Source organism: Tigriopus californicus, chromosome 6, assembly GCF_007210705.1.
Source record: "Tigriopus californicus strain San Diego chromosome 6, Tcal_SD_v2.1, whole genome shotgun sequence".
NCBI classification, from domain to species: Eukaryota; Metazoa; Arthropoda; class Copepoda; order Harpacticoida; family Harpacticidae; genus Tigriopus; species Tigriopus californicus.
Window position 1 is genome coordinate 9555393 of NC_081445.1, and position 21877 is coordinate 9577269.

Sequence of the window (21877 nt, forward strand, 5' to 3'; positions counted from 1 at the left end):
TTTTTAGCACTGTCAAGGCCTGAATCATGAATGTTTTTGTTTTGAATCGAAACATTGAACCTAGGGAAACATTTCATTCAAAAGATATTATTTGCTTGCTCATCAGCTAAATCTCTTCATTTCAGGTTTAAAGTTGTCAGGCTAAATTAACTGGTCTGAAAGTTTCTAGCTCCCACTATTTCAAAAAGCAAAGCCCAACTCAATTCGGTCACCAGTTCCATCGCTCTTTTGGTGTGATCTCTCCTCAAAGCACCTTCAAACCCACTCACTTTTCTCACCAACCATTTCAAATATCATCAATAGTCAAGGCTAGGGCTAGGATCGAAAACATTTCCAATCGACTTCCAATCAAGAATCTTCCCTCTCTAATAGTTCTTCAACTCTTCCGGACCTACATCAACCCAATTTTCCTCTACTGCCTTCCGCTCAATCCGCCCTCCAAATCCGCCGATGCCACCTTCACCAAATTCCTCAAACGATTTCTGTGCGTTCCCAATATGCCAAAAATGCATGGAAGTATTTTTACAGCCAAACATCGGGCTGACCAGATTAGTGTCCCAGTGTTGGGAACCTGACCTTCCGAGGTGATGTCCGGACACAAGTTGTCCTTCTCGGTCAAGGACGTACTAACACCTCTACTGTCCTTGGCCTGACATCCCTTCGGAATATTGGCGGTCACGCACGTTTTTCCGGCTCCGGTCCAAATGTCATCAATGGCGGGAGCTGAAACAGGATCTGTTCAATCTGACCCACCCAATCTCTGTACTAATCAAGATTTTCATCGCTTGTCTCTACCCAACTGTTTATGTACTGGCTGTGATTTGATTCTCCTCTTCACTTTTTAATGTAGACTAAGCTCGAAGTATGGAACCCTCCTAACAGGGATATTGGCCGTATAGACAAAGTGCAAAGAAGAATCCCTAAGTGCACAATTCTTATCCGGGCAGAATATCTTCACTTTCTTCAAACATTAAAAGTGAGACGTACTTTCTTGGACTTCCCTCTTATGTTGAAGGTGTGCTTAAGACTGTTAACAATATCACTTCTTTGGGATCACCAATCTTTGCATTCACTTTTCTTAGCTCGTGAAGGATCAGATTTGATGAAGACGCGCAAATATAAAAATTGGTCCTTTTGGAATGAAATGTCAAATCTCGTGCACGTTACCATTCTTTTTATGCGTTCGCTTGTATATGGAACACTTATGCTTGAAACATTCTTGAACATTGAGTGCGTTTAAAAAACTTTTTTCTAGGATGGTTCTAAATTATTAGTCCATTATTAAACCCCTTCTGTTATCATCAATTCGATGTTTGAGTATTTTCACACAATAAACAATTCTAGTCATAATTAGTGTGATATCTCATTCTAGTCGGGTATTTATCGTTCTCCCACTTTAATTCAAATTTTCTGGAATCGATTTCTGCCTGCAAGTGCTCATCTTGTTATTCATGTGAAAGGTGTAAGAAACAAATTCAGCATTTCAAGATACTCGACTTCACCCGCGAAACCTTTTGCAACATATGACATAACGGTTCAGCTTGCTCAATTATTTACATAAACTACAAGATTCGAGTCTGATTAATAATGGTTGACAATAAGTATTAACCTAAGATTCCAGTCAAGATGGAAGACGACTGTCGCAAGAATCTCCGTCGATTTGATTAAGCTATTGTATTAGGAAATGAGATGTGACAAGTGACCCGCCAAGAACGAATCAAAATGGAGGTTTCGTGACCATTTTTCTCAGAAGGTTGAGTTTGACATCAGCTTAAAGGTCCCTATTGCACGCTTTCATAAATGAATGACTTAGATCCGAAACCAATAGTTTTACTGACGCTCGCTCTGGAGCGAGCGCCTTCAAAATTCTGAACGCAGGTGTGAGAACGGAACAGGACTCTGCATCACCAATGACTTGCATGACAGGGGTGCCTTCGCCACGAGAGTCTAAATAAATGAGTTGGTTATGATATAGAGTGAGACGAAAAAAAAATTAATTTCTTCTGACCTGACACCAGCACCGAAATAAAAGCGAACTTGGACTTGTTGGTACCATGAGCCCATCAGTGAAAATTGAAGTGGGATGGTGGCTGAAATCATTGATCATATCCTGGGATAAGTAAACGATGACGGTGTTATTGTCTTCAGTTCCAAATTGTTTGGAGGCAATGGTATCCAGAATAACAAACTATCCCAAATTGAGTCCATCGAATGAGAATCCACGAAAATCAGACCGCTCTAAGAACTGACACACGTTTTCAATACCGGATTTTGTCCGATCTATCCCAACATTAACATAGAGCCGCTCCAAATTTCTTAAATCCCGAAGAGTCACAAATTTGAAGGTAATCATGCTTATGTGTTAAGTTGCTCAAATCAAAGAAGAAGAGAAAGAAGATCTGAATGTTGGAACAAAATGAGAATTGAGAGAAATCTGGACAAAATTACGTTATCGCTCAAGGCTGAAAATTAGGCAATTAGACTGTTACTATAGAGTGACAGAATGAATAAGAAAAGGTTAATGAATCCTCTTTTTCTCATTGATTCTTTTAAAGGTTACCTTGGTGAAGATGAGCTCGACCTTTTTCAGATCCAAATTTGGCACAAGATATACAAGAAGAAATAATATTCAGATCAGTTTTAAGCTTTTGCTATATCCGTTTACTACAAATCGCCAACATTCTACAGGTTTCTTCAGCCTCGCTTATAATTACCCGCTGTTTCAATCAACCATTAGTAAATGGAGTTCAGATCTACAATTTTGGGAGGGTTTTTGTCCCAATCTTGTAGAGCTCTTGGCTCTTAGAACGAAAGCAATGTGATGACCAGGACAAGGTCTGTTGTCTTCTCTTTCATTATTTATCCTTAAAAAAAATGTGCAGTATAATTCCAAGCAGGACAGACTACCTGGGCTACGAGCAAACTGTCGAGGACCACTTGAGTTATCTGGAAGAGCAATGGTTTTCGTGGTAACTGGCCCAAGGAAGTACTGGTGACAGGACTTTGCATACTTCTGCGTGACGACATCTATGCCGTCCAAAACTCTTCGAACCTTCGTGTATCAAGCCATAGATATTCTCAATGGTGTGAACCTTCACTGGAGGTTGTCGTGAGCGACCAAGGACCAAACTTCACACCCCTCACGGCGGAATTAAAGGTCTCAGAAAATCAACCTTTCTTCAAGCATGGAGGAAAACAGATAATCATAATGAGTGACGTGCCTCATCTATTGAAATTAACCCAAAACTACTGACTAACAAACACAATTTCAAGAAGTACAGGTCAGGTGGCTGTGAGTGATATCACTGCGTTGTACGATCTCGACAAACAGAAACAAATTAGGTTATGCCCCACGTTGAAAGATCGCTTGTCACTTTCAAATGAAAGCTTTTGGAGCTAAATTGAAAATACCCTCCCGAGTATTCATAAGTTACATTAGATAGAGCATGTTATTTATTGGGCATTGATTTGATCACTTTTTAACAGAACATTTGATGAACTAGAAAGATTGTTGGGATAAGTTACTAATGATTTCTTTAGGTCTTGCAAATTGCAGTAAAACACATTTTGCAAAAAAAATCCAGTGAACAATAAGTCCTTTGAAGTCACATGAGTTGATATCACATCAGTTGAAGTTGCTGCTCAATAAATGTTGCATGATTTGATTGGAAAGGACATTATATCATTTTTGCTATGTTTGGTGCTTGTTCTCAAATGCATCATCTAGGTTTTATGGCCGTTAGCGTACTAGAACTTTATAAGCATTTGTGCAGACTACTTAACAAATCCCTGAGCTGATTTCAATATTTTTTTAATCTTAAAGCCAATTACGTCCACCCAAAACCGGGTCATGAGGTAAGTGGAGAGCCTCGAGTAGAGACTCTGAAAAAGGGGTTTGCCTTTGAGGGAGTTTTCTTTGGGGGAGTTCACTTTGGGGGAGTTCACTTTGGGGGAGTTCACTGTGGGGGAGTTCCATGTGGGACACACTGTGGGGGAGTTTGCCGTTGGGGGAGTTCACTGTGGGGGAGTTCACTCTGGGGGAGTTCACTGTGGTGGGAGTTCACTGTGGGGAGTTTACTGAGGGGAGTTCACTGAGGGGGAGTTCACTGTGGGGGAGTTCACTGTGGGGAGTGCACTGTGGGGGAGTGCACTTTGGGGAGTTCACTGTGGGGAGTGCACTGTGGAGGAGTTCACTCCTTGGGGAGTTTTCATGTCGGGGGTGTTCCATGTGGAGGAGTTCACTCCGTGGGGAGTTTGCTGTTAGGGGAGTTCACTGTGGAGGAGTTCACTCCTTTGGGAGTTTCATGTTGGGGGGGTTCACTGTGGAGGAGTTCACTCCTTGGGGAGTTTCATGTTGGGGGAGTTCCATGTGCGGGAGAGTGACTGGCGGAAAACTACAGTGGGAGTTTGCCATTGGGGGAAAAAGCTGGGAACTGTAAATACATGGTCAAGTTGGTCCTGGACAATCCACGCCTTGGCTTCCATTAGAGTCGCAAAATCTTGATCCACCCGCACATGATTGTGGTTGACTGGCTGGCGACAAAAGAAGCACTGACACGCTACAGAGTCGCGGTTGGCAAATAATTGGAGGTGGCTCCTCAGCTCTTGGCGACAACCAGAGCAATGAACAGCCGAATCTAAAATGAAATCATTAAGGGAGGGAAATGAGGGACTTCTTGTAATGGCTTAAATATCCAATGACAGGAAGGAGAAGTATGTATGATTGTGTAAAGATCACATTGATCCGAGTGACTATAGGATTGGACTTTTTTTAATCAAAAAGTTTAGATTGATGTTCCAACTCTTCTTTCTCGGGCTCCTTCATTGTTCAATTTGCTGCCCTCAAATATTCGTAGGGTTTATGTAGGGGTTGATACAGTAGCAAGATTTAAGTCAGACTTGGACAAGTTTTTGACTAAAATTCCGGATCAACCTTTATTTTCAAGGATTAGCCAGATCAGCCAACTCCAATTTATTGGTCGATCAAATAATATATATAAATAAAAGTCAAGTATAATAAATAATCTTCTTGTCTTGAACTGCTGGGATTCCAATCCCGGTAGCGGTAAGGAAGTCCGCACCAAAAAAAAAAAACTATTCATTTGACGTTTGATCAAACCTTATGTTTGATCCGCTTTTTCGGCTTTTGTTGCACTGCTTCAGGAGGATTTAGCATCTGCATGGTTGTCTTGGACACCATCATTCATACCGCCGTCAATCAATGTGGCAGATATGGAAGACTTCTTGGGCCAGGCTGCCTTTCCCTCCATTCCGCAAACGTGTGGCGAAGACTCAAAGGATCAATTTCCGATTTCAAAGATTTCCTACTGCGACAAATTCCATAAAATTTTCTACCCAAACAGCTGTAAAATTGATATATATTTTGGCATTATGGCAGCACTGCCTGTTTGGTTCATGGTTACAATGACATTGAAAACTGGTCACCTTGATGCCATAATGTCAACACTGATTCCTTCGATCTTCAGGAGCTTGGTGTCAGCTGACGCAGCATACCTCCCGACTTGTCATTCGGTTGTCACTACCGACTGTATTTTTGTCAGTAGTGAGTTCCAATCTTGCTGCACGGAATCTTTTTTTTTTTCTTCAAAGAAGAATTAAGCTCTAATCTACAACTGTTTTCGAGGCCCTTGCAACCGAGCTGCCGCTATGGTCGTTAAAAAGAGAACTTTGAGATGACGGCTGTCAAGCTGCTGTACATACTCTAGAGCAAATACCACACTGAAAATTATGGACGTATCTCGATGAATAAGACTAGTCATCAGGTTTGCACCAATAGTCCTGCCATGTTGCAGGTTCACTCTGGCCATAGCTTTCTTGAAACTCAAGAGAACGCAATTCTCAACATATAACTGGCAGCCCTGGCTAACAAATCGGACCAAAGTTTCTACAGACAGCCTAAAGGTAATTGTGGCTGAATTGGCCTTTTGTTATGACTAAAATTGGTCGAGGTACGTCCATAAATTTCAGTGGTTTATGTCTACCGTTATTCATGGAGGCGTTCGAGCAGACACGAATTGGGGCGCTTGTTCACTGCACAAGTCTTTCATCATTTCTCATGGACCTGTTTGGGGCCGATTTGGCAGTTTGTCTCAAATTATTGAATGATTGATTGATGTCCATATGGGTTAGATAATACGATTTTGGATTTAAATGGTATCTAGGAAGCAAGCATGATTGTGGGATGCGTGTATTAATCATGGAGTTGAGTTGGGTGAGCCCTTTCCAACCCAGCCCAACTAAAACTATTGCATTGAACCATTAATATACTGCTTAAGTTAAAGGGCTAGTCAGAGAAGCGACACTCACAAGATTTCTGAGATTTTTTTGCCTCCCTCACGCATAGATTTCTAGACACTGGATGTCGGACGACCGACCACGCTGGTAAAACAGTACAATGGATGGTCTCCTGGGAATTGATTACAAACCGGTTTATTGTACTGTTTAGCCAACCGAGTGGTCGGTCGTCCGACATCCAGCATCTAGAAATTTATGCCTCACGGTTGCCTGGTATGTGCGATGGGGATCGGCTTTGAGCACGTTTAGTTACGTGATTCTCAAAATCAAGTTCCGAATTCAGGGAGCCAGTAAGTTGATGGCTCGTTTGTCTGGTGTGGTTGAAACTGAGTAACGCAAGAGACGTCGATCAGTCCAACACCCTGCTGCCCAACCACCAAAATGCGTTCAAAGTGTCTCAAGTGGCTTGGTCGGAGTGAATTTCCTCCAACAAGCCCTCTAATTTAGGCCTTTACTTGTGGGGGTCAGATGAATGGGTCTTACAATTTGGCACTTGTTTATCTTAAAATCAACCAAATAGATAAACGGTTTCTGTGGATTCAAAGTGTCAACATTTTTTATTTCAACCAAAAAAATCTTCAAAAGTTACAATACGCTACGTCATGGACGAAAGGCAAACAACGCAACCTCCAATGTATAAATAAAAGTAAATGTACATAAATATTAACATATTAGAATAGCTGGGATGGGCAATTAATAATTTTGTCTTAATCCGCACATTTGGCAAAAAAACGTCAGGCAATGGTGAAAAATGAATGAGTTATCTTTTCGTAGAGTTTAAATTTCTATTTACTAGGAAGTTTGCAAAAAAGGCAGGCATTATTTAAGGGGCACAGAGTAATACCAAAGTACGGTACACTAGATTGCAATTTGAACTTAGGACTCCAATAAATTGTTCATTTTGCAAAAGCATCTAAAATAGTCAAATGAAATAGGTGGCATATCTCAACATATATATTATTCCATGATTATGAAACATCCAAATGAATGTAAAGAACGATATGCAACTCAGAGCTACAGTACTTCTACTTTTGAGTTGAGGGCCATTCCAAGAGCGAGAGCCATAGTTTCATAACAAGTTCACAAAATTACTTGAAATTTGGTCATGATGTTTCTAAAACAATTTTCTACAAATAACATTTTAGCAAAAGAGTATTGACTGATTGTGATTAGAGCAAATTTGTGCATTATCAAGGAAACCGAATTAGCACTTTTCAGTTATTGTACTCTAAGGCAAGTTTGAAGTCATTTTAAGTACATTTATATGCCTGGTATTAAGCACATACCATCAATGGTTACGAAAATGATATTTATCTGATATTTTGTCCAATAATTATGCCAATAATTGACATTCAAAACTTTCAGCAGCAGAAATTTAGGCCTTACTTGGCAGGAAAGGTTTGGTGATCACAAAAAGTGCCGTTTCCTTGCTTTAGTGTCCTTGGGTTATGTTAGATTTTATTCTCTTCTCGAGGGACCAAAATATCAGCTGATCAAATATGGAAGATGTGTAACGGCCAAAGTGGCTGCAATTCTTACTCCAACGGCTTTAATCAAGGCTATTCTGAAGGTGGTGGAGGAGGAGGCTTTTATGGTTGAAGAAGTGGTGGCTACTCTGGTGGATCTGGCTATTCTGGTGGGGCGGCGACAGTCCTGGCGGTGAAGGTGGCTGGTCTAGTTATTCTAGGGTTGATGGAGGTGGCGGGGGCGGCGGCTACAATGAGGCTTACTTAAGTGGTGGTCACTCTGGTTGTGGAAGAGGTGGTTACAGATCTGGTACCTCATTTAGGAGCTACATGGAGCGGGGGCTATTACTAGAACGGAATTGTTGCATTGCTCTGATCTTAAAAAAAACTGGAATAAACTTGAGCGTGGTAATTTTTTTTTTTTTTGTGTTTGGTTGTTTTCCACGGGCTTTTCTAACCGCTACAGGGAATGTAATCCCCAGTACTATTAAAATGAAAGATTATAATTCGTCTATTTATTACCTTTCAATTTTATATGATATTTGGTCTACCAATGAATTTGAGTTGGCAGACCGAGCTAATCCTTGAATGTAGGGTTGATCTGGAATGCTATCTAAAAATTTGTCCAAGTCGGACTTGAAAGATGCTACCGGATCAACAAGGCCTACGTATTCCCTACGAATATCAGAGGGAAGCAAATTAAACAATGAAGGAGCCCGAGAAAGAAGAGATGTGGACTTCATTGTTCGAACTAGCCTGGATTCTCGAAGACTTGAAGGTGCTCTCAAAACGCACATTAAGCTCTACGGTCACTAGAATTGACCCTAAACCCTGGGTTGGGACAAAGCTCATGGATGCTTTTGAAAAATACAATATCAGATACCTTTCGTACCTACTCTGAGTACGTACAATCCCCAACCTTTCTAGCCTCTCCCAATACGAGAGCTCTCTCATATCTTCATTGTTCCTAGTAAAACATCTTTGGACCTGCTCGAGATTTTGCAAACCTGCTGAACTAATTGGAGCCCAAATGGGAGAGGCATATTCAAGATGCGGCTGAACAATCGACTTGTACAGAGTTAGCATCGTGAAACTATCTCTGGACTTAAACGTGCGATATATCCAACCACATGTTTGAAAAGCCTTACCAACTTTCAACTGGATATGCTCATCGAACTTTCTCTATCTTGGAGGACTACACCTAAATCCTTCATGGATGAGACCTGCTCAATGTCCTTACCGTCATCATCTAATAGTGGAGTGTCTAATGGCGTCGACCCAAAGGTCATTGAGCGGAATTTCATTCCATTCAAGGCCATGTTACTCGCAGCAACCCAGGAATAAATTTGGTCTAGGACCTTTGCAAGAACAACGGAATCCTGACCATTCCTACCAACTACCAATTTTGTATCATCAGCATAGGAAGAGATCCTGACATTACTACTACCAGGCTTCTGAAGCGGAGCAATGAAGATAATGAAAAGGAGAGGACCCAAAATGGAGCCCTGAGGGACACCAGACTTGACATCATGTATGTCACTAAGCGATCCCTCAACCTTAACTAATTGTTTCCTACCACAAATGAAACTTCTTAGCCAATTGAGAACCCTGCCTTGGATTCCAATCTCATGGAGCCTGTTAACTAAAAGGCCATGATCTACCTTGTCAAAGGCCTTGGCAAAGTCGAGATAAACTACATCGACTGATTTATGGCTCTCCAGTCCCTCAATAACCTGCTCTATATGTTCAATCAGTTGGGTAACCGTGCTAAAATGTGCTCGGAACCCATGCTGGCTAGGAGGAAGGACTTCATGTATATCAAGAAATTCAACAAGTTTGAACTTCATGATCTTCTCAAACACCTTCGCAATATTCAAAGTGAGAGAAATTGGCCTGTAGTTACTGGGGAGTGACTTATCTCCCCTTTGAAAATTGGAACAACATGAGCTACCGTCAGAGAAGAGGGGAACTTGCCCTGGTCCAAGATGCAACGCATCAAGTACGAGAAAACAGGAGCAAGAACTGTGAGCATCTCATCAGAAACTGAGATGTCACTCCATCAGGGCCAGGGGAGCTCGAGAGTCTCAAGTCTCTGATGGCCTCTAAAGCATCCTGATCTGTGACTACAAGATCATCTAAATGCTCAACTTGACAAGCCTTGCCAGTCCCACAACTCATTAATTAGAGCAATGGGCTGTTGCTCCTAAACTCAGTGGAGTTGAAAACACACTAGAGAACTGATCTCCAAGTATGTTGGCCATAGTCCCTACATTGTCATGGCTTCCCCGTCGACCTCAAAAGGCCAACAAGGTGTTTCATTTTTCTCTTAGAGTTCGCATAAGAGAAAAATGCCTTCGGATTCGACCTGACATCCTGAACCACCTTACTCTCAGTTTGTAACTGGTCATTTTCGATGGAGGCCTTAATCTTACCCTGAACTACGTCCAACTTTTTTGGAGACTAGCCACAATTACTGGATTCGAAGTGCTCTTCAGCCTTTTTGCTAGTTTGCAACTCTTTTTGAACAAAGTCTTCCTATATTTTGGAATTTTTTGTCCGTGTACCACCTTTCGGAACACATTCAGAGATTGCTAAACTGGAGCAAACTTCCTTAAAAACTGAAACTAACTTATCAATGGCTGCATCTATGGACGATTCCTGTTTCAGAATTGAAATCAGGTCAAGTTCTTCTAATTTTTCTATAATCAACGGCCAATGTTCATCTTTGAACTTGAACTTAGCCAAACCGACCTTTTAGGCCGGTTTTACTCTAGAGCACGCCGGCTTTTGAGTAATGGTCGACCCTATCTCAAGAACATGATGATCTGACAGATTAGTAGATGTCAACTGGACATACTGGATCAGATCAGGGTCATTGGAAAAGACCAAGTCGAGAACGCTATTCTCTCTAGTGGCTACACCAACGTGCTGGGAGAAATTGCGCAAGATCGCAAATTCTTCCAGCTTTTTCGAACGACTGAGATGTCGATTTCGAAATGGGAATATACCCATCAGGACTAACCTCCCACTCTACAACGCTAGCCGGAAAATTAAAGTCCCTACAAAGAAAACCTTCGAGCAAACTGCCAGGTCCAACTCATTTCCAGTGAATTGGAGAGCTGACGAAAAAGAGCTTGCTGAACAAGAAGGGGGTCTATACATTGTAACAATAGGCAATCAAGACGTCGAAGATGACAAACTAAGACCTCTACTTCTCCATTCGACATTTGTACATGACTAATGTGCAAATCATTCCTAACATATAGGCATACGCCCCCATGTGGGAATATGGGATTATCAGGGCGTATCCTATCACAACGAACTAGTTCTTCTAAGATCTTAACTTTTGTGCTGTCTCTTTTAGAAATCAGACAATGCACGTTCAAATATAGCCCCTTTACGGGCCTCTCTTTTGACGGACCAAGTTCACAAGATCTTGGACCATCCTCTCCAACCGTAAAAAATCCCTCTTATCAACAAAGCTACGTTCTACTGGAGGCAATGCATGAGCTAATGGGGATGGTTGGGTTTGAGGAATGGGTTGGGCAGCTACATTTGAATAGGAACGTATTTTGGGAATAGGGGTGGGGCAGGAATATTAGGGAGGAGAGTTTTTATAGGAATAGGGGTGGATTGGGTATTTGAAGGAAGAGGAGGGAATTGGGAGAGAGGGTGGGGGGTAGGAGGAGAGTGAGGGAGGAAGCTAAATGGGTTAAGGAAGGGGGTGGGTGGGATTAGGTTTAGGAATAGGGTCAGCTCTAAAACTACGAAACTGAGCTATCCTATTTCTCGGCTTTCTTTGCGTCCCTTCAACATGGACGGAGGTACACCGTACATTAAAGCATGTCTTAAGTCTCATGGACTGACGGCACATGTACGGGTGAAAAAAAGGACAATTACCTTTGAACATCCCTTCTTACTATTGTACTTCTCAAGGCCAACTTGAGTAGTTTTTGACACCATTTAGGGTGGTCAAACTGACAGCCTTTTCCTTCTTCAGGACAAGGCTGCTTTCGATAAACAGGACAGACTATTTTCTCTACAACTGTCTTTTCCTGCGCTTTTTCAAGAGGAGATACTACTTCAACTTCTACGTTGGTCAAATTAGTCGACTTCTCAACTACTTGGTGAGCCTGTTCTTCAAGCAGCACCTGGTTTCATTGACCCAAGCAACTAAAGCCTCTATAAATAAACGGCTTATTGACTATGGAAGGATCCTTTCCAGCTAAGACCAGGTCCAAACATTGTCTAGCCTCTTTGCTGACTTTTCCTAAAATCGTTCCATCATGAATGCAGGAGGAACTATCTATTAGTAACAAAATCAACAGGCCAAGAAAAAGAGAAGAAAGAACTAAAAAAGCTGTGCAATCTTGTCCTGAGATACAGGACAACAGAGCAAAATAGGAATGAAATACTTCACATCAAACTAACATACAAATCAAAGATGGAGATAGTAAACAAGAAGTAAGTGACAGAGAAAAGCAAGGAATCAAGAAACATATGTAAACTAGGACATCAACAAGAAAACACAGAAATAAACTCAACTAACTGGTCGAACACAAAATAAATCAATACAGTAATGAACAATAAATTCTAACTCTAAAGACACATACAATCAAACTGAAGAACTACACATAACGATTTGGAACTAGAAAAACTACACTAAAAATCAGAAAGAAACTGCTAAAGCTAGACATAAACATAAATGAGCAATAAACTTATTAGGTTTTAAAGTAATTACGTCTTACCAAAGAGCCGTGAAAAACCAAACCTAATTGAGTGAATGAATGGCAATTCCCATTCATTCACCACACACAAACACCTACGAACACTACACGTGCACAGCAACCAAGGAGCAACAGAGGAAGTCACACCTTGGTTCGAAATTCCTGGGAGATAAGAACGAGAGCAAACTAAATGCGTCTGTTCTCAGCGAGCTCCAAAACAGGAATGTATTGCACACTGATTCATGTTAGAAAATTTTAAGAATAGGCCAATTTCTCAATGAAAATGTTATAAGTATTGTACACTCATTGGTCTTTTGAATTGACGTTTTTCGCTTTATTTCCCTAAACTGGAAAGTGGACTTTTTTTTTCGACGCAATATCTTCCACACGTGGTATTCACCACAAGGCATCCGCTACAAGCATGCACAACAAGTAAGTCAGCCCACCAGGTTTTAATACGGATGAGCGGCCACTGAACGGCGGTTAGTGTGTGGAAACTGATTGTAGAGGCGCTGCTTTCAATCATATATAGTTCAGTTGTTTCCGCATAAGCTATAGTTAAAATCTGTACAAACATCAAATCTCCTCTTTCCTTTCTTTCAATAAGAGTCCTTATTTGCAACCTCACACGGCCCAAAGAGAACGGGAAGAGGCATGGTAGATTCCTAAATAAACTGTTAGTGCCTTGCCTTCAACACAATTTCTTTTAAGGTAATTATGTGACCCAGGTCACTAATTAAACATAAGATTTTTATAGAACTATCCGAAAACCAACACAAATGTATTATAATTCAATAAAAAGGAATCGGCCAAATCAGTCCTTTATTTGGTAGAGGCTGACTGACAAAGCGCCCTCTAAAGTGCTGAACGTAAAAAATATACTTTGTGCAGCGTAAGGCGTCTATGATTGCACCACCCTTGGTTTTTCTCTTTCAAACAAGACCTTGCATGGCGAAAATATATCTTGTAGTGCTGGGACGAGTCCGGCAAAAGTCGGACTCATACGTGTGTTTTGATATTTAGACTTTTTGCCGGACTCGAGCATTCTACTGTAGAATCAGGTCTGGCAAAAGACTCGTCTTGCGAAATTCTAGGAAAAAATGAATAAAATATTTGACGAGGCCAGACTTGAGTTCTTTGTAAAAGACTTGAGTCCGGCCAATTCCACCAAAGTCTAGTAAAAGGCTCGAGTGCACTCGGACTTGAGTCCGGACTCGCCCCAGCACTAAATCTTGTACATGTCTAGGGTTCAAGCCCATGAGTTCTCTCACTCATTCCTTGTTAATAGGGCAATGATAAGACACTGTTGCAATTTGTTATTGAAGACCTACCTTAGACCCTTCCTAAAATATCAAAGATTATTTTGTGATTGAAATGTTGATCAAACTGGTTGTTAAGAGCACCCTGAAATAGACTTTGGCGCTTTTTCTGTTTCATTCTCTTTTAGTAGCATTCTTCCTGGGCTACGACGTTCGTACTTTAGAGCTCTTTGTTTATAAGAGCACGGCCAAAAGAATTACATCATTCCCTCATTCTTATCTAATTCTTAGAATTAGAATTATTTTTCAAAGGCTTTGGTCCCGTGCAATCCGATATACCACAACCCCCTTTCCAATGTCAAGAAAACTTTGTGAATGATTTAAAAATGAGGTTGATTTTGATCAGGAATTATGTAAATAAAGGGAAAAGGCTTTCTCACATTTCAAACCTCACACTACCAACCATGATACGAAAAAAATCTCCGTTATTGGACTAAATATGAATGATTCAAAACCTGAATGGATAATCACATGACTAAATGTAACAAAATGAAACACTTTTATTTTTGCGAACTTCCCTACNTACCAACCATGATACGAAAAAAATCTCCGTTATGGAGTTCTACCTTTTATTTGTTCAACTTTTGTCACCAAATGATGCGGTTTTTTTCCCCTTCTATTTAATGCTTATGCTCTAAATTTAGTGTTGACTTTATTTAATCTTATAGCCAACAAATTTTTAAAACACTATGATGGGTGCACTTATATTGAAAAACAAAATGAAATGAAGAAACAAATTACAGCGTCATGCGCATTTTTTTTCTTCAATATTTCAATCAAAATAAATCAAATTTTATGAAGAAAATATTCATTGAATGTACTGCCAAATGAAAATAGCATTGAAAATGAATAATGCCAAAACAGACTGGACATTTAGAAGACCAAACATATCAAAATTGAACATTGGACTAAATATGAATGATTCAAAACCTGAATGGATAATCACATGACTAAATGTAACAAAATGAAACACTTTTATTTTTGCGAACTTCCCTACTGCTACTTGGAATGGAATTAAGGGAGAATTCAAAACAATTAACAAAGCTAGTTTTCCTCACACCAGCAACTTTTCATCTTAGGTTAACTTCTGCTCACACAACGCATTCAAAAGCAGCCAGCCAAGCAACTTGTAGTGAAGAGTCTCTACTCTAAGGAAAACTAGTGGTAAACGTTATTCTCCACCGATTAGTTGGCGTTGCTACCTTTTTTTAAATCTTAACCTGACCTAATCAAACCCAACCTAACCTAACACAATATTGATAACCTTAAAGTCTCTATCTAAACCTTTTAACATTTTGCCACAAATTTAAAAATAAGCACCGCCAACTAATCGGTAGAGAATAACGTTTATCAAAACTAGTTCGGACACATCTCTCACCCAGTTTACGATTAGCATCATATTTTCAGGACATGAACATGCGCAACCTCATCCTGTTTGGCCACAATGACTCACCCACAACCCCACAGCCCCACTTTCCCTTCATATGGCACTCTAGTTCCGCCAACCACAACATGGCGTCCTCTCAGCCCATCAGCCACAAGCCCCAGGGCGGGCATTCCGCGAATTAGGCTGAAAGGGCGGTGGCTCCAGCATTTGGCCCCTAAATCGACGACAGCGCCACTGGTCCAGAATCAACGCCTCGTGGTGTGACCCCTACTCCCGTACTTCCCCTGGACGGAGCCGATTTCATCCGGATTGACCGCGTCCGAACCCGCCGAATTGCCCGTGCCAAGTGTGGGCCGTTGTCTGGCAGGCCTGCCGCCCGTTTCAACCCCGGATTTGGACCGTGCCGACCAGCACCATGGCCGACTTTGTTGTGGAACACCAACCACAACAACAACAAAAACAACAACAAAAGATTTTGGTTCTACAGCGCGATGGCACCGTGACCGAGCTCAATCCCGCCCCCAGCGCCCCCGCCACGCCCACCTCGGCCGTCCGACAGGAGAGCGAGCCTGAGCACATCTTGCCGGATGATGAGAGGGAAATGCGCATGGAAGACGTGGTGATCGAAGAAACGCCCCATTTAGAGGTGGAATGCGTGGAAGAAGAAGTGACCTTGTCGCCCCATGGGACTTGTCACGAGTTCATCGTGGAGAATGCCGACAACATGGGCCAGGAAGTGGTGATTGGCGACGTGGAGGAGGTGGTGGGGGCCGAGGAAGTGGTGGACGCTTCTGAAGACTTGAGTGGCCACGCCAATGGACTCAGTTCGAGTGAGGCCGAAATGTCGGTGGCCTTGGACTTGGCCAAGATGAGTCAAGGTCATTTCACCGACAACCACACCCTCAACGGACATCAGTTCTATGAGGCGGCCGAAGAAGTGGTGGTGGCCGATGAAGGCCAAACTGTGACGCTCCACCATCAAGAAGTGACCGGCGAGGACGAGAGTCAGACTGCCATTCGCGAGTTTTTGCCCAACCATGATGAGATCTCCTTCCAGAAACCCAGACTCTCCTACGCTCAAATGATTGCCGAGTCGCTCATTCAGGTAATAGACCACCAGTTCGGGGAAAGGGTCAAGTGGGAAAATCAATTCTCGGGCAAGACGACTTTGGGAAACATTGCCAGGGTTTTCAATGACCTGAGACAGTTCGCCCCAAGGCCGATTTTTTTAGGTTCTTTCGTACCTAATCTTCCCCTGCTTCAACATGGAACTGTTTCGTCCTCCGTTGGTTCCGTTTTGATGGTTATTGTTTAAGTAATAATCACGCAAATGACAAATTTTAGGTTTACATTATATTATTTCAACTCGAACGATACTAACCAGCCACTTTTCTTTTTTGACCCCGTTTGTCATCAAACTTCTGCCTACCTGTTAAACTATCAATCTATATAGGATTTGAAGACAGCCATCGACTCATAACCCCAATGTGATGCATTCAAACCATTTTTCTCCCTCCATTTAGGCGCCGGATCGCATGCTACCTCTGTCCGAGATCTACGTGTACATCAGCAAGCGCTATCCTTTTTATCGGATGGACGTCAAGTCTTGGCAAAACGCCATCCGTCACAATCTGACCCTGAATACGGGCTTCACCAAAGTGCCCCGGCCCAATAACGAAGGTCGCGGCAATTATTGGCGGATCGAGGACGGCGCCGAGAAGAACATCTTCAAGCGCACCATTCGCAATCACTACCAAAACACCAAACCCAAGGACACGGCCATTTACACCAGCCCAGCCCAAGCGGGTCTCCCTCCCATGCGTCAAATCCGAGTTCAAGGAAGCGACTTCTCGTCGGACGAAACCAATCGGGCCATTCGGACCATTCAAATCATCCAGGCGCCCAAAGGTGGCGGTCCCGTCGATCTGAAAGGCGGCAACTTTCAGACCATCAAACTGAACAAGTCCATGACTTCGACCAAGGGCCAAGTTATCTTTATTGCTTTGCCGTCCAAGTCTTAAACACATCCGGGTCAACACACGTGTACGTTGGCCATACGAAAAGGAGGGAGAAAGTGCCAAAATGAGGGGGATTAGGGACGAGGGACGACGACCAGTTTCATATTTCATTCAGTGGAAAATTTCCTTGCTCTTTTTTGCCTCTCTCTCCGTTGGCGAAGAGGATCTTCGAGGATCGCTTTTATCACGCCTATGGTTGTTCAGAGAGTCTGATCAGCGTGCCCATGCATTCTAGCAGTACAAACACTGGCATCAGGTCGAAGAACCTCAGCAGTGTCATCATCATTTATACCACAGCCCATTGGCCATGTTTCTCGCCCCCACTAAAATGCCCACCCACCCAGCATCTCGATATATAGCTGAGCAAGGCAGCCTTGCCAGCGTTTAAAATGATCCCGCGACCTCGTGGAACCGTTCTTCTCTCGGTGGAAAAATAACCTCGAGGAAAGCCTCTATTTCGAAAAAGATATTTCTGTACACAAACATGAAACAAGTTGATTGCATATTTCCTAAACAGTACTTGAGAAAACAAATAAAGCCAGTTGTCTGAAGCTCTGAAACATCAAGCATTACGGTCAATTTGATACAGAGGTTGCTCTCGATTTTCAGCCTCCAGCAGCGACACTGGTTCTTCCATTGAAGTCTTGGTGAGTTTTCTTTCAAAGTCCTTTCCCACTAACATACTCGGTAAACAGGAATTCGAAACCTGTTTTCAACCATGTCATGGTTGCCTAACCACCTCAAATTTGATAACCTGAGCGCTGGCAGACACACTACCAAAGAGCGCTCTCCCTCAAAGCCAGGGCTTCAATAGTATTAGCAAGCACCACACAATGGTTCTGAATGGCAATTATCGTTGCACTGAAACGCTAAAGCATGAAATCTTAAATTTGAATGAGTTCACATTTTTACCTTTTTGCATGAGCTACGAAGTCGGATTGAAAATTAAATTAGTTTGACACCCGAGCAGGAATGCCACTTATTTGGATTGTTTTGAACAACATTTCTTTCGTTCATAAACATGCTAGCCCTTTGTCCATTACATAGCGACAACAGGAGTTTAGCTAGACCAGACGCATCAAGAACTCTGCAGTCTAATTGAAAAGTCATTGGCTTTTGGCTATAGTAAGTAGCTCAGACTTATTTGCCGTGCCCTGTAGCCGGGAATATCTGAAATATCCGATCAAAAATGAATGACCCTGAAGTCTTTGCTTCAAGTTCATTTCACTGTTTCAGATCATGTCCATTGCCTTAATTCAAGGAGCTGGTCGCGGACTTGGCTTGGAGTTCGCCAGGGTGCTATCCTTGCGCCCCAATGTCCAAGTCATCGCTACTTGTCGTCAACCCGAGAAATCTACCGGCCTTCAAGAGCTCTCCGGAGTGGATGTTCAGGCCTTGGACGTGAATCAAGAGGGCCAGATCCATAAGTTGTCAGAATATGTGCAGGGCAAGTACGGCAAGGTAGACTTCCTGTTAAACTCAAGTGGAATGCTTCACCCCTCCGGACGAGGAGAAACTAGATTAGCCGACGTGGACCTGACCGGTATTCAAGAAACCTTCATGGTGAACACCTTTGCTCCCCTCATGATGGCGAAACACTTCACACCCGTTCTGAAAAAAGGATCTGGGAGTTTTGGTGCGAAGTCTGCTGATGGGAAACAAACTCATTCGGCTGTGATGGCGTCCCTCTCGGCTAGGGTTGGGTCGATTGGGGATAACCGCTTGGGAGGGTGGTACTCCTACCGAATGTCCAAAACGGCCCTGAATATGGCCAACAGGTACGTAAAAGATCACTGACGAATTTATTGACCAACTCAAACTCCAGATGTGTATTGTCATCTACTGGATTTCAGGAATCTTGCCGTGGAGTTTGGAAGGGGGAAGAACCAAATCATCTGCCTGGCTCTTCATCCAGGAACGGTGGATACTGATATATCAAGGCCTTATCATAAAAATGTCCCGAAGGACCAATTGTTCTCGGTGGAACATTCTGTGAAGCAGCTCCTGGATTTGGTAGACAATGCCACGTTGAAGGACTCGGGAAGATACATGGATTACAGTGGAACGGATATTCCATTTTGAAGAAATCATGTGCAAGCTTGTCCGTTATTCTTTGATTAAAACGTAGTGATAGACCTTCTTGGAAGGAATCATTTGAAGTGCATAATTCTGCTCCTCTGAGATCTCTTTGATGTGGTAGTTCCATTCGGTTTGCAGTCTCAAGATCCAAGTCTTCAACTCCACGCAATCAAGATCTTGGCAATCTCGGCTTGCGATGTCGTCGGTGGTTTCGATGATGATTACCTTCACTTTTGACAACTGTTGAAAGTTTTCTTCCAAAAAGTGAGCCGCGCACCCGTCACAATTGAGAAGAACGGTGTCAAACTAAAAGGATGGTTTACAAGAAAACTCAATTAGGGGCATCGTTAAAGGCTTGATTTAAGTCTTTACGTTTTGATCTGTACCAAATCTTTCGATTGTCATGGTTGTAAGCCCTTGCCTTCTACCACGAATTGGTAAAAAGCGATTGGCTATGAAATTTTTGGTGGCAAAAGCGATGATCAAATAGAGATTATCCAATACCATTATTGGATAACCTTTCAATTTTTTTAATTACAGTTAATTTGTACAGTAAAGCTACTCGAATCAAGGACAGCCATATACGATGGCAAAATAAGTTAGTTCAAGTCCTATACCAAAGTGAGAAGCTAAATGTAACGCCAACTAATCTCGTCTGCGCTTTTGGGATTCAGTAAACCATATGTTATCCGCATCAAAATGATTCAAGAAAAAAACTGAGATGAAATAATCCTCAACGAAAAAGCTCAAAAGTGAACAGTTGTACAACATACCTTCATTCTTACTGCATCTTGTGCCTTTTGAAATGAGAGCGAGTTAATTAGAGATGTTTCTTGATCCGTCACCGTTTTCTCAGAATCGGCTTCCTTGGGAACTTGTTTGATAATCCTGTCTCCCTCAATAGTGGTTGTCACTTGGAACGGGGTCTGACTGATGGTTCCCAATAGGATGGAAAATGAACACTCATGTGCCAACTGATTATAATACAACACGCTCCACAAATCCTATTTCAAACGATTGCAAATAATCAACGCAAGCCGGAGAAAGGGACGACACTGCACATCTAGCTAACCTTGTCTGCCTCAACGGCCAAAAGTCGGCCCGAGTTGTTTTGGATTTTGGCGATCTCGCAACTGAGCGTGCCCAAGCGTGATCCAAGCTCAAGAACGGTGGATTCAGGACCAATGACCTCGTGAATAATCCTATGTTCCGTCCGTTCCTCTCTGCAATTCAATGGTAGTCCAGTTCTGGTCTTGAAAGAGCACCATACTCTGCCTTCAAGCTCTTGGCTATCCAGTGCCATTGGCGTATTGGTCTTGAAATACGTGGACAAGACGTGATGTTGAAGGACCATTTTCTGTATGGACTCTGCTTTGTAAATCTGTTGGACAGTATGGTCAAAGGCTGATTGGTTTAGTTAATGCAGGGATAGAAACTCACTGGGGTCCAAGGATCCACTGGAGGCGTGGCTAAGCCTGCCAAGTAATAGCATAATCCCACACTAATCAAGACAATAGGAATGGACGCAAATAAGAGGAAATTCAACCTTTTTGGCGTCAAGTGAAAACCGTCTGTCCTTGATTTGACGACCAAAGGAGGCCGAGAATGGATTGGAGGCAGTCTAGATAATGGACTTGTTGCCATTTTGGAAGTACTTCAAGACTGATGAAGTAAAGCCGTTTCGGCTGGTTCAGTATATTGGGATGGTTGACGCATGAACCACTGGAATATGGAGAGCGAGGCTGAGGTCAAGGATGGCAATTTCCGATTACATTCAACACACAGCGCTTTGCTTCGATTCTGATTTTTCCACGTTCTGCATCTCCTTCCAACTATCAATTCAAAAGTTAGGCCCTCTCAAAGCCCACTATGCAATCATGCGTAGAATAGCTTTGAAATGGAAATGTTCATTCGCTACCTAAAAAGCCCCATCCATATTCTGCCAGTTGTATTTCAGATTATTCTCCAAATTTTATTGTAGCAATACAAAGACGTTGGTGGCAAATCGTGTTGAGATATTTAGGACCCCCTTGCCGTCAGACCTAAAGTGACTCTTTGTAACTTCTGACCCTAGCCTCTCATTTCAAATTAATTCAATTCTGATTATTTGGATGAGGAATTTGTACAAAATCATTACCCAGCCCTATGTTCAGGGCTTCTTAGATTGGCTAGCACGAACTCTGTGGAAGACCAAGTGTTTTATTTTGTTCTATACCATTTCATGTGATATTTTCAGACATGACCAAAATCCAAAAAGTTTCAACTACAAAAAAGTAACGTCCTTGTTTGCGATGTCTTTTTAATTTTTCCATTTCAGCAATAAGTTCAAATTGAGTGTAGTTTTTTGAAAGTCCAACATTTTTTCCCCTTTCTCATTTTGCAGATTACAGATTTATATGAAAGGTTTGTTTTCTATTTCTTTTTAAAGAGAAAAAGAAAACGCAAATTCTAGGCATTGGCGTCCCCGTCAATATTCCAGTGGTTCATGGTTGGAGGTATTGTTTTTATCTGTCTTGAGATTATCGTTTCCGAAGGAGCGCTTGACAGAAAGGAAGTCTAATCCTAG

General features: G+C 42.2%; 3 protein-coding genes across 4 annotated transcripts; 2 read left to right on the forward strand and 1 right to left on the reverse strand.

Annotated features, from left to right (window-relative positions):
* Positions 1–15412: 15412 nt before the first annotated feature.
* LOC131881580 (uncharacterized) lies at positions 15413–17841 on the forward strand. The gene is made up of 2 exons (XM_059228483.1): positions 15413–16319; positions 16738–17841. Exons 1-2 carry the CDS (start codon positions 15630–15632, stop codon positions 17233–17235), a joined length of 1188 nt encoding a protein of 395 aa, XP_059084466.1. The 5' UTR covers positions 15413–15629; the 3' UTR covers positions 17236–17841.
* Positions 17737–19371, forward strand: LOC131881582 (C-signal-like). Of its 2 annotated transcripts, none has more exons than XM_059228485.1 (3): positions 17737–17879; positions 18469–19010; positions 19086–19371. In XM_059228485.1, exons 2-3 carry the CDS (start codon positions 18472–18474, stop codon positions 19312–19314), a joined length of 768 nt encoding a protein of 255 aa, XP_059084468.1. In that variant the 5' UTR covers positions 17737–17879; positions 18469–18471; the 3' UTR covers positions 19315–19371. The 2 variants fall into 2 exon arrangements, with proteins under 2 accessions (XP_059084468.1, XP_059084469.1); XM_059228486.1 differs by lacking the exon at positions 17737–17879 and adding an exon at positions 18210–18357.
* LOC131881581 (uncharacterized) lies at positions 19022–21766 on the reverse strand. The gene is made up of 3 exons (XM_059228484.1): positions 20384–21766; positions 20085–20315; positions 19022–19617 (listed from the first exon to the last, which is right to left on the reverse strand). Exons 1-3 carry the CDS (start codon positions 20663–20665, stop codon positions 19339–19341), a joined length of 792 nt encoding a protein of 263 aa, XP_059084467.1. The 5' UTR covers positions 20666–21766; the 3' UTR covers positions 19022–19338.
* Positions 21767–21877: the final 111 nt, after the last annotated feature.

Bases quoted from the DNA above. Each gene is read 5' to 3' on its own strand.
- LOC131881580 (XM_059228483.1), top strand. From the start codon at position 15,630: ATGGCCGACTTTGTTGTGGAACACCAACCACAACAACAACAAAAACAA. The intron at 16,320-16,737 runs GTAATAGACCAC...CCCTCCATTTAG, and splicing joins TTGCCGAGTCGCTCATTCAG to GCGCCGGATCGCATGCTACC.
- LOC131881582 (XM_059228485.1), top strand. From the start codon at position 18,472: ATGTCCATTGCCTTAATTCAAGGAGCTGGTCGCGGACTTGGCTTGGAG. The intron at 19,011-19,085 runs GTACGTAAAAGA...ACTGGATTTCAG, and splicing joins GCCCTGAATATGGCCAACAG to GAATCTTGCCGTGGAGTTTG.
- LOC131881581 (XM_059228484.1), bottom strand. From the start codon at position 20,665: ATGGTCCTTCAACATCACGTCTTGTCCACGTATTTCAAGACCAATACG. The intron at 20,316-20,383 runs GTTAGCTAGATG...CGTTTGAAATAG, and splicing joins TGGCCGTTGAGGCAGACAAG to GATTTGTGGAGCGTGTTGTA. The intron at 19,618-20,084 runs GTATGTTGTACA...CCATCCTTTTAG, and splicing joins AAGATGCAGTAAGAATGAAG to TTTGACACCGTTCTTCTCAA.